At 43.4% G+C, this 12217-nt stretch overlaps 1 protein-coding gene across 1 annotated transcript in view; it reads left to right on the top strand.

Annotated features, from left to right (window-relative positions):
* Window positions 1-12217, top strand: part of SOS2 (SOS Ras/Rho guanine nucleotide exchange factor 2) — a 56098-nt gene that overhangs the window by 36346 nt on the left and 7535 nt on the right. The window contains exons 10-17 of the mRNA XM_065635976.1: window positions 22-677; window positions 3643-3724; window positions 4386-4508; window positions 7746-7849; window positions 8894-9113; window positions 10037-10156; window positions 10825-10987; window positions 11691-11808. Of these exons, the coding sequence (XP_065492048.1) occupies window positions 22-677; window positions 3643-3724; window positions 4386-4508; window positions 7746-7849; window positions 8894-9113; window positions 10037-10156; window positions 10825-10987; window positions 11691-11808 (1586 nt within the window). The remainder of the gene's footprint in view (window positions 1-21; window positions 678-3642; window positions 3725-4385; window positions 4509-7745; window positions 7850-8893; window positions 9114-10036; window positions 10157-10824; window positions 10988-11690; window positions 11809-12217) is intronic.

Here is a 12217-nt window from a genome sequence, read left to right as displayed (position 1 = left end):
TTTTTCTTTTATTCATTCAAGGGAGCCGGTCTGTCGCTTCTACAACCGACAAATACGAAGCAAGCACTTGGCCATCAAGAAAATGAATGAAATCCAGAAAAATATTGATGGCTGGGAAGGCAAAGATATTGGGCAGTGCTGTAACGAATTCATCATGGAAGGTGGCTTGACGAAAATCGGCGCCAAGCATGAGCGCCACATCTTTCTCTTCGATGGCTTAATGATCAGCTGTAAAGCTAATCACGGCCAGTCGCGGCTCCCCGGCTACAGCAACGCCGAGTACAGGCTGAAGGAGAAAATCATCATGAGGAAAATACAGATCATCGACAAAGATGACACGTCCGAATACAAACACGCTTTCGAACTGGTGTCTAAAGATGAGAACAGCGTGTTATTTGCTGCCAAGTCTGCTGAAGAGAAGGGGAACTGGATGGCGGCTCTGATTTCCCTGCAGTACCGCAGCACACTGGACAGGATGCTCGACGCCGTGTTGCTGCAAGAAGAAAACGAGCAACCGCTGCGGCTGCCCAGCCCCAGCGTCTATCGGTTCGTGGTGGAAGACTCGGAAGAGAACGTTGTTTTTGAGGACAACTTGCAAAGCAGGAACGGCATTCCCATCATCAAAGGAGGGACGGTTGTGAAGTTAATCGAGCGGTTAACGTACCACATGTATGCAGGTATCCTGGACATTTGTTACGTATGTTTTGTAAGTTCACACTTGTATGGGTGGTGAAATCAATCCTTTGTTCGTTTGGAGTTTTTTCTGCGTTAAATGTAAGGCAGGTTTAGCAGAAAACAAACAAACAAACCAGTATCTGTTATTAAGTCAACTGGCTTTGCTGGCAAAACTGTAAGAAAATTTTGCGTATGCAAGCCCTTCACCTCCCTTTATCCCCTTCCCAAAAAATAAATCAGTGGTATAACAGGAGCCACTGATGTGTTTCCTGAGAGCATCGTGGCTAAAGCAATGGGCTGTTACAGGCTGGGTGACTGTAGAGGAAGAAAAAGGTTGGAGGTTATATTTATTATACTGCATATTATACTTTTTATACTGTATTGTGCCACTTTGTGAAGCCCCTCGGTAGAAGGGGATGTACATCACGGTCGGCATTCTTCAAACTCTCCTGTGAAATACTGTCTTAAAGACCTAGAAATGAAACCTTGAAGTAGTTAGATGATGTGGTAATGTTGATGAAAATTTAGATCTTAGGTTTGGGGTGAAAAGTGTGCACTGAATGGGGATGCACTTGGTGTTTAAGGGAGTCTTTTTGTAAAACTGAGGCTAGATAGCATGGAGCTGCGTTTAAAAAATATAAAAAATAGTGTTTCCCACATTGAAGGGCAGAATTGATGCAACCAGTTGGTATGCAAGTGTCGTCTGCGGGTCCTTAGGTGTGTCGTCTGCGGGTCCCAAGTCGTCCGTTCCCAAAACGCGATGGGTTCTGGTGGTTTGTGAGCTTAGCTCTTCTCCTGAACGAACTGGTGCGTTTGAGTATTAGTTTTGTAGCGTAACTTCAGGTTTTACAGTGCAAGAACTTGCTGCTTTGACCTTGGGAATCTTCAGTGCCAGTGTTGCCTGTCGGGTTTCTCTGGGCTTTTTCCAAACAGCGCTTGGAGCCAAAACTAACAAAACCCTCTCCCTCAGCCTCCACAAGGGCATTTCCGTGACTTAACAGCACGTGGAGGGACTCTCAGCAGATCTTCAGGGTGCTTTTTTTTGTATTTAAGTCAAGATGTGATTTTTTTTTTTTTTTGACTGTCAGGTTATTGTAGGTTTGCATTATTTTCAGCTTTGTTTGAAGCATTCTCTGCATTCTTAGCATGACCCATCATCTCACGAAGTCCCCAGTTGACACCAGGAGGGAGCAGTTGCAGGGTTAATAAACTTTAGAATTTAAATCACGAGCCACTATTAGTAGCACATCGCTTGTATTTTCTATTGAGAATGTCGTGTACAAAAGTAAATCATTTAAAAAATAATATAAAGGAACCTACACAGGTTAGAGAGTGGAGTAGCAGCTCCATTTTAAAGGAATTGCAGATCTTGTCTGCAGAGCAGAGATACTCCCTGTCTGTTCAGGAGCAAGAGGAAGAATTACACTTAAAATGTCATAAATAGTACTGAGGGGTGAATGTAGGTGTGAGGTGGAAGCAGAAGAGGCTGGTGCAGGACCGGGCTGTGTTACCACAGCTCTCGCACTGTCACTTTGGGCTTGCAAGCGTGTTCCTGTATCTGGATCTCTTAGATGTTGAGCAGCGCTCTGCAGGGAGCGCAAACCTCCTTAAAATCAGCGTTTGTCTTCACCTTTTTGGAAGAAATTCGCAACCCACATTGAAGACTCTGGTGTAACCTGCCTATGCCTAATGCTGACGGATCCCAGACTATTTACAGCACAGCAAGAAAAAAGAAACTCCCAATGACCCAAAATCCACACTTGAGAGTGAGAACACACACATGCATAGGTTTGGTTTTCATGTATTTTAGTGTTCATTTGCTGCCAGGCAGCTCTGGAAGCTTTTTTTACTGCTGCTGTTACCCTTGTGAGGGGATCTGCTGCAGGGATGTCAAGATTAGGACCAGATAGAATCGTTTTGGTTGGAAAAGCCCCTCAAGATCATCGAGTCCAACCATTAACCCACCCCTGGCACTGCCCCATGTCCCTGAGAACCCCTCCAGGGATGGCGACTCCAGCACTGCCCTGGGCAGCCTGTTCCAATGCCCCACAGCCCTTTGGGGAAGAAATTGTTCCCCAGATCCAACCTCAACCTCCCCTGGCGCAACTTGAGGACGTTTCCTCTGGTCCTGGTGCTTGTATCTTGGGACCAGAGCCCGACCCCCCCCGGCTCCAACCTCCTTCCAGGCAGTGGCAGAGAGCAAGAAGGCCCTTTGTGGCTCACAGTAAAGTGATTTATCAGCTTGCTTATCCACCATCTAAAAAACTCCATGCAAGAAGGTGGAATTAAGATACTACAGGAACAATATTTTGCCTCTAGTACTTCTAACATAGCAGAGTGGGCTCGGTAAGACACACGGTAGCTTGTGGACAGGCCCGTCCCGCGGTAACACCCGTTCCGAGGCAGTGAGACGGGCGGGCGGTGGCTGCTGCCGGTATTTGCTGCGTAAGGCCTCTGCGACTCGTGTTTTCCTCGATGTATTTGCTGCGTAAGGCCTCTGCTACTCGTGTTTTCCTCGCCGGCTGCTCGGCAGAGCAGTCATGTGCAGTCCCTGCTGCAGGAGAGCTTTAGGAACAGGTAAGGCAAATGTTTTGTCGGGGTGGTGTAGGTATTTTTGATGTCACCAGAGTGGACAGTCTAGTTCTGCCGTGTTTTTTCTTTATGAAACCAGGGAATAGCTGCACATTGGGGAGTTTAAGCCATTCCACGTGCCAGCGCCACTACACAGCTGTAGAGGGAACGCACTGTGTGCTGTGTAATACTTTTACAGAGGGAAATGCATCAAAGAACTAAATGAAAATTTCACAAACAGTATCATTTTGCGTATTTTTCAAATTAGAGTGCTTGACTTACAGCCTTAGTGCATTTTCTGCGCTTTAAACTTTCTCTGTATGTATGTATTTTATTTCTGGCATTTTGGAATTGGACAAAAAACCACTCTCTCGTTTTCTTACTCTATCTTTGCAGATCCTAATTTTGTACGTACTTTCCTTACCACGTACCGCTCCTTTTGCAAGCCCCAGGAGCTGCTGAGTTTACTGATCGAAAGGTAAGCAGCGATCATCCTTTCTGAAGACTTTGAAACACTTTGCGTTCATTTACCGGCTCCTTTTCTGCTCGGGTTCTCAGTGCCCTGTGGCACATGTTTTAGTCAAGTTCATAAAACAGTAACTTTTAAAACAGGATGCAAGTTTTTAATGCAAACTTCCTTTTCCCAGTTTGTTAAATTAGTTACCTGAATTAAGTTTTAGCCTCCGCTGTGGGGTGGAAATGTTTTGAACTGCTTAACTTGATGGCGAGAGTGTATTTGAGTAAGTACACCTAAGTCTTGATGCAAATAAGAACAGAAATGTTCTAAGCGGTTTGTTTGAAAAGCGCAGACTCTTCATGTAAACAGCATTTTAATGCAGCGTGATAAAGCTGCTCTTAAGCTTTCTTCTAATCTTCACTTAATCAAGCTAGCAGGTAGTTAAAAACCTTATATCCTAGTCTAGACATCTTGTGATGACCAGAGACGTAGCGAATTATCAGGGTGTGTGAGCAGCACGTAGCCAGGGAAGGAGGCAGTTCCAGGCAAACTGGATATTAGATGAGTGCTTGAGTTCCACCGCACTGAATTTTTTTCCAAATGCAATTGCTCTTCATGTCCTACGTAAAAGGTTTGTGTTTTATCTTAATTGCCATCAGTTTTTTGGTACTTTTGTTCATAGGTTTGAAATCCCAGAGCCAGAGCCTACGGAAGCAGACAGGCTGGCCATCGAGAAAGGGGAGCAGCCCATCAGTGCCGACCTGAAGCGATTCCGCAAGGAATATGTCCAGCCAGTGCAACTCAGGTTTATTTGCCTTTTAAATGTGTTGTGTTAAAGCCAGATTTTAGTTGGGTGATTATACGGTGATCCTGGAGACAGTAATCTCTTGTGGAGACTGCTGTGCTGTCGAGTAAGGACTTATCGCTGTCTGCAACCAGCCTAATATCCCAAACCGTGTTCTCATTAGTCACACTGACTTCTGCTGTTGTTGCAACTGTACTTTGGTTTTCAGCTGTGCTCACCGCCCACAAGAACGCTGAACGGCGCCTGGGGGGGGAGAGACGTAGAACTGAGTGTGTTTCTGGCCGCATTTTGAATGGATTCCTTGTTAGCAGCCCCTGTGAAGATAGTTTCTCTGTTTCCGTTTTTTTTCGGTCCTGCTGGTGTTTTACTCCCTTTCACAGCCCTGTTGGTGTCTGCACGCAGACAGGGAGGCTCTTGTCTGTACTACACATTGCAGTGAATCTTCAAGGTCTTGCTGACCAAGCTAACTTGGGCAACAATTAAGTGTTTCTAGCGTGAATGAGGTTAATTGTTTCCCTGGTGGGAGACAGGTCAGAAGGAGACACAGATCACAACCAATATTTGCTAGAACAACTTTGATTCGTTAAACTGTTTTTACTAGCAGCATCAAGAAGTTAATGGCAGATAACTATACACAGAGTACCCTTAATTATTGCTTTATCACACAGTCATTCACAATTACCTGTTGGAGCAACGGCAGTTTACTCAAAGTGAAGGATCACACTGACGTGCTGGTACCTTCAAGTAGAAAGTCACTTAGGAGCTCCGTTTTATCGATATTTAGCTGCCACCACCTTCTTGGGTTTAATCCAAGTTACACAACCTCAGCGTAACCTTCGTCCTCATGTGTGCTCCTGGCCTTGGACATGTACATCAGGCCCTGGGTGTTCTGGGTTTATCGGCTCCTGTGGGTCTGGCAGGACCAGCAGTCTCCAGAGTTATCAGTTCTTGGGAGAGCTCCACACGCTGCCTCTCGACACGTATTTTTCCTGATTTCAACTTAACTATTTTCTGGTGCCGGTTTTTGCATAGGTGCCTGTAGAGCCCCTTTGTAGAAACTCACACAGAAGGGGCTTTTGTGACACAGTAAGAGTTTAAATATTGTTGTATTGCTTTTGTTGCTATTTTTTGTAGCCTCCTCTGCTTGCTGGGCTGGAAGTTGCTTGGGGACATCCTCACAGTGCCCCTCGTTGTGGCACAAACACACCTTCCTGCAGCACCACCGACTCCAGAGCTGAGCAGGACAAGTGGTTACCAGCAAACTGAAACCTGCGGAACAGTTTGAGGCAGCGATTAACCATGTTTCCTGCTCTTAATTTCCGAAATCGATTTGGCACTTTTGCCTTCACGTGTTATGTTTGAGCTGCTTGAAACCTGCGTCCTGTTCCAAAGTTTCCAGGGTCTTTGGGTTTGGTTTCTGATTTCTTGTTTGAAAGATGAGACCTCTTATCCGTGACAGCTACTCTTTGCTGTCTGATTTATGCTACGGTTTGTGAGCTGAGTCCCCTTACTGGTGCCTGCCTGATGAGACGTGATTTAAAGCTGCTGTTTAGCACACACCATTCTGCAGCTTATCTTTGAATTTAGGAGATACTACATGTTAATAGTAGCTTGAAACTGTCTTACAGTTGCAAATAAATGCCTGAATATGAGCTGTTAGGTTGATGTGCCCAGCACTCTGTAAATTCCAGTGTTGTTAATAACACTGACCTCTGCTTCAGAGAGATCTGAGGTTTGGGGAGAAGGTGGGAATGTGAAATGTTCATCCCCACCTCCCTCCCCAGCACTTATTCCCCATCTTGTGGAAGCTGCTCTACATGTGCTGTGGGAACGAGGGTGTCTTTGAGGAGATTAAATGCACGTGAGACCATGAGCAAGAGGAGATGCCAAGCTGGAACTGCAGGCAGCAGAACCAGGCAACCTTTCTTGCTTTTTTCAGTGTTATTAGCGTGATATCGCAAAGGCAAAGACTGATGAGATAAGATCCTGTGTAAGCGTTGTTGAGAACTTGTTTCAAAACATCACTGCCTTTGATAATTAGAAGCTGTCGTTAATTTCCAGCCTAAATCATCTGTTTGGGTAGCTATTCTTTCATGTGATTAACCTTATTTTTTAAGATACACACAGAGAAGAGGAGAATTACTAAATTCTCTGTGTGTTCACCCTTCATTTGCCTGAGCTAACCCAGCCACCTTCCTTAGCGCCCCGACTCGCAGCAGACTGCCAGGTGACAATCACCTGCCTGCCCTGTCCCCTTGGATGCTCTTGCCACCGCAGCCTGATACGCAATTAGTGCCGCTTTCCCTTAATTGAGCCGCAAAGCGTGCTCGCCGTGCAGCTGAGCCCCATGTGCCAAGGGGCAGGAGAGGCCACATCACCCTGTAACCACCTCTGAGAGCACAAACCCCATCGTCCGCTCCCACCTGGTCATTCATCACACGGAAAATCTGCTCTACTAGTCAGTGCAGGAGACTTTTGCTCTCTCTTCAGGTAAGGTGATGCGGTACACTCCAATAAATCCAATTTTTGAGGTACGAGCTCACCTCGTTTACCTGAAGAAGTGGCAAAACAGTTTTTTATTGTGATACCCCCTAACAGCAGAAGGCAGAAGAGCAGCTGTAGTTCACTTTTAGAGGCTTATTAGTGGTCTAAGAAAGCATAGAGAAAAAAATCAAGAGAAAGTTTAGTGTTATCCTTAAGGGAAGTACTAGATCTAGTACGGCCATTTGTGTAATTAAAAAGTCGTAGCGCAGTACACTTGCAACAACTTCTAAGCTGAAATCCATGGATAGGAAAGACACAATTACAAATTTGTTTCTTAACAAATGGGAGATTCTAATTAAGTTTTTCAGTTAAAACAAACGAAACAAAAAGCACCCCCCTCCCCTGAAATTTATATTAGAAAGACCAGTTTTATCTGATTTTGATTAATTTTTTTCCTCTTCTGAAACCACCTCATCACTAGCATTCTTTATATCAGATTTTTTTTTAAAAGCACCAAACTACATGTATGGTAAGACTGGAAAATGAGGTTTTAAATACCTGGGAACTCATGTGGTCACTGGTGCCCCACTTGGTCTTTGTTCTGCTGCTCTGTCCGGTGTGTTTGGATAGTCATCAACTACATGAATCGTTAACTCGGTTTTTGTAGAATTGTCTTTCATTTAGTGTTTACATGGGATGAGCCTCGGAAATCCTTGAAAACAAAACATAATATTTTCTTTTTTCTCTCCTCAGAGTATTGAATGTTTTCCGGCACTGGGTAGAGCACCATTTTTACGATTTTGAGCGAGATCTGGAGCTACTCGAGAGATTGGAGACGTTTATTTCCAGTGTAAGAGGTACGGTGTCGGTCGTGTTCTTCCCCATTTTGGTACAACTTGACGGGTTCCAGGCATGAGAACATCTTCACACACATGAGTAATTTTAATGCTTTTAATTGAGCTGTTGGTGAGACCCTCCCTTCCATGAGCAAGCTTTGGCCAGGAACCTGAACAGCTACCAAAAATTCCTTCAGGCATGATGATTTTTAACTTTCTGGACAGTAATGTTCCTCCTTGCCCGACACTACAATAGTCTTGTTAAAATTCAGACCATCACCCTCCTCCTCCCCATGGTGTTTTCATAGAGAATTCCTTCCATTTCGGTTCCCGAGATTATTTTTTTCCACATTGTTCTTTTCTCCTTTATCGAAAGTTCCAGCTGGAAATCATCTTTTTAGGAGAAAATCCTTCACCCATTTGGTTTTGCTTCCTCTGAAGCAAGGCCTTACAAACTAGGCAAATGTAGAGAACGGTAGTTTCTCTTTTGCAGAGCTCTCTGTACTAACTATTGCTGACCAGAGAGGAATAATTAAATTTGGGTTAGTCTCTTAAAAGGTATTTGTGTTGAAGGTATTTCCCGTCTTGTCCGCTATTTTGTGTACTCTAAATATTGGAGCAATACCGTAAACATGCTGTTTCTCTAATCTTATTGTTCAGCATGTTGGAAAGGTCTCACCTGAAGCTCGTTTACTTTTTTTAGTTCTTCTCTGAGTAGATGAAGCAAGTGGTCAGAGTAGAGAGCTTGCAGCTGAGAGGAAAAAGTAAAATACAATGTCTAATGTTACTTTCTTCCAGTCCAAAGCTGTCAGTAACTGTGTGGTTAAACACAACCGGCACCCAAAAATGAGTTCACATGTGGCTGTGTTTGCCAACTGATGCAGGTGCAAGAACCCACAAAAAAAAATAAGGAACTACAAACCTAATTAATTTTCACGCAGAGATGCAGAACTTTGAGCGCACGTACAAATATTTTGGGGGTTGGTTTTATTAAACTGTCAAAAGTCGGTTAAGATGGTATTGAAAAAGGCTGTTGTTTTTTTTTTAATGGCTTCCGTTTTGCAGGAAAATCCATGAAGAAGTGGGTGGAATCAATCGCTAAAATCATCAAGCGCAAGAAGGCTCAAGCAAACGGCATCAGTCACAACATCACCTTCGAGAGCCCGCCACCCCCCATCGAGTGGCACATCTGGCGCGTGGGACACAGCGAGACGCTCGACCTCATGACTCTGCACCCCATCGAGATCGCACGGCAGCTCACGCTCCTCGAGTCCGACCTTTATAGGTAGGATTGAACTAATGAGTGTCTTTTTTTTAGATTATTAGAGCAAGAAAGAACCTTAAGTCAAACGTACATGCCCTTGACTTTCAGAGTTTATGGGAAGAGGGGTTTTTTTGTTTGATATCAAAATATGCAAGGGAAAAAATATTATCTCCATAGCAGACTTTCAATGACATAAATAAGTACAGGAAGGACACTAAAATCTTAGGAGTAGATAATGTTAACTTGTATTGTCTCCTTGTTAAATCAAACTCAGTGTTATGTGATAAGAAACGCGTGTTGCATCATAAAAAGAGAATGCGATTGTCTCCGGTCCTTTATAGCTGCATAGCAAAGGCGTTAGACACATATAAATGTACTACTGGTACATCAAGGTCCTCTAAACTCATTCTGAAGAGGTTTTTTTTTGGTTGGTTCCGTAAGTATTTCACAGTTCCCTAGCTCTCTTGTTACCTGTGATAAATAGAGCTGGCCTTGATGTTTTGCTGGGTGGAAATACTTGAAAGTCTTATAAAAATCGAAGATGAAGCATCCTTTCGTGCTTCAGTGACAGCAGGGTTTCTGTTGAAATAGGCCATTTTTCCAGCAGGTTGTTTCAGCTTCTTATTAAAAAAAAATGGTAACTGTCTATAAGTTGCTTTCTTATGCTTTCAGGAAATAAAACTCAGTCCTTTGTAATTTTCTTATCTGAAAATGCTTATTCAAAAATGCCAATTTCAATTAAGATAAAGACATAGTTCCCTCTGTAGTCAAATGCTCGTCAAAAAGTTATTTAAAGTAACTGTTTTGCAGGAGATTAGATTGGATTGGATTTGCGAAATATCGAGTCATGATTAAGGGAAGAAATAATCTCTTAATGCAAACACAGAACACACAATTATTATTTGTACTGAGCGTTCTTCTGCATCCTGCTTTGTCATTATCAGGGCAGTGCAGCCTTCTGAACTCGTCGGTAGCGTGTGGACTAAAGAAGATAAGGAAATTAACTCCCCGAATCTATTGAAAATGATTCGTCATACTACAAATCTCACCCTTTGGTTTGAAAAGTAAGTAGAGGTGGTGACAGTGCGGTGGCATTAACTCCTCCGGACATTTCGGAGAGAAGTATTCTTTTTATTTCTGCTGTTTGAATTCTTTTGTCTTGGATCTTGAGGTGGCTGTGGAGTATTACAGCAATTTCAAGTTTTGGTTCAACACGCCATGCCAGTCGCGCATCCTCCCTCTTCCTGAGAATGGAAGATATTTTTTCCAGTTATGTCCAGTTGTATCATTCCCGTTATGTAGCAGCTTGTATAGCGAGTTCAAAATGCCACTGTAGATACTGTTGCTACGTATTAATAAAAATGCAAACTTGATTAATTTTTGCCAGCTAATCAACTGTTGGAGCATTAAAGGGAACAGTCCACCTATGCTGAGACTTTATCATTGATTAGAAAGAATGAAATCAGCTCTTGGAATAAAAATGAACTTGAAAAACCTACTTATCCTGGATCTCGCTTGGAGTTTGCCTTATTATTTAACAGGATATGCCAAAACCTTCCTTGGCTTTCGAACATATGTAAGATGCGATTACATAAATTTGTACTTGAGATTCTTGAGAGAGAGCCAAAATGTGCATACGGGACGTACCACACAGTTTTTGCTTGGAAAATTTTGCTGTGGTAGCTGGCAAAATGTCAGGTTTTATTGATCGCAAATCGTGTCTTTTGATTAGGTGCATCGTGGAAACCGAGAACTTTGAAGAGCGGGTGGCTGTGCTGAGCAGAATCATAGAAATCCTGCAGGTTTTTCAAGACCTGAATAATTTCAATGGCGTTTTGGAGATTGTCAGCGCAATGAACTCCGTGTCGGTCTACAGACTGGATCACACCTTTGAGGTAAGCGGAGCTTTTCAGCGGATGTTTTCTCACATTTATTCAGCCCAAAAAGGGGAAACGCCGCGGCCGTTCGATTGTTAACCTGCCCGAAATGAACCTGTCGCTCTAGTCCAGCGTTTTAGGGGTATGGAAGAGGAGAATCCCAGGGCTGAGAACCCTGGACTGGGATATTTTAACAGATTTCAGTCCGTCAGAGTCTCAGAAAATCCAGACTAGAAACAAATACCTGCTGAAACGGTTGAGCTGAACGGTAGGAAGAGGTGACTGCACAAGCATTGACTCTTTTATTTATTTGCCAAGGAAAAAAAATGCTTAGGATTTGGCAGCAAAGCCTCCGTTGACTAGAATAGAAAAAGAAACATGAATAAAATTTGAATTTTGTACAAGGTAGTACAATTGAGGTAGTACAAGGCCTTGGAGTTTGTTTCAAAATTAAATGTTTCATTTTTAATAAATTTTAAAACCCGGATTATGTTTGTAAGTTGACAGACAAAATAATGGTCTGTTTACAGGAGCCTTATGATTCTCGTGACTGAACCGATAGTGCTGTAGTCCAGAACAAACCGTTTACAAAAAAGGTTCTTTCAAATCTGAATTTCAGTTCCTCAGTTTTGCTAAGAGCGCTACAAAATTGTCTTGTTTTTGCTGACAGTGCTATTGAGAAGATTTGCATCCCTCTCTTTGTTTTTCTTTGACACCTCAGGCACTACAGGAGAGAAAAAAAAGAGTTTTGGATGAAGCAGTAGAATTAAGTCAAGATCATTTTAAAAAGTATTTAGCTAAGCTCAAGTCAATCAATCCACCCTGTGTGCCTTTCTTTGGTAAGTATCACAGAATCACAGAATCACAGAATGTTAGGGATTGGAAGGGACCTCGAAAGATCATCCAGTCCAATCCCCCTGCCGGAGCAGGAACACCTAGGTGAGGTTACACAGGAAGGCGTCCAGGCGGGTTTTGAATGTCTCCAGAGAAGGAGAATCCACAACCTCCCTGGGCAGCCTGTTCCAGTGTTCCGTCACCCTCACTGAGAAGAAGTTTCTTCTCAAATTTAAGTGGAACCTCTTGTGTTCCAGCTTGAACCCATTACCCCTTGTCTTACTGTTGGTTGTCACCGAGAAGAGCCTGGCTCCATCCTCGTGACACCCACCCTTTATATATTTATAAACATTGATGAGGTCACCCCTCAGTCTCCTCTTCTCCAAGCTAAAGAGACCCAGCTCTCTCAGCCTT

Source organism: Caloenas nicobarica, chromosome 5, assembly GCF_036013445.1.
Source record: "Caloenas nicobarica isolate bCalNic1 chromosome 5, bCalNic1.hap1, whole genome shotgun sequence".
Taxonomy (NCBI): Eukaryota; Metazoa; Chordata; class Aves; order Columbiformes; family Columbidae; genus Caloenas; species Caloenas nicobarica.
This window is presented reverse-complemented; position numbering and strand designations above follow the sequence as displayed.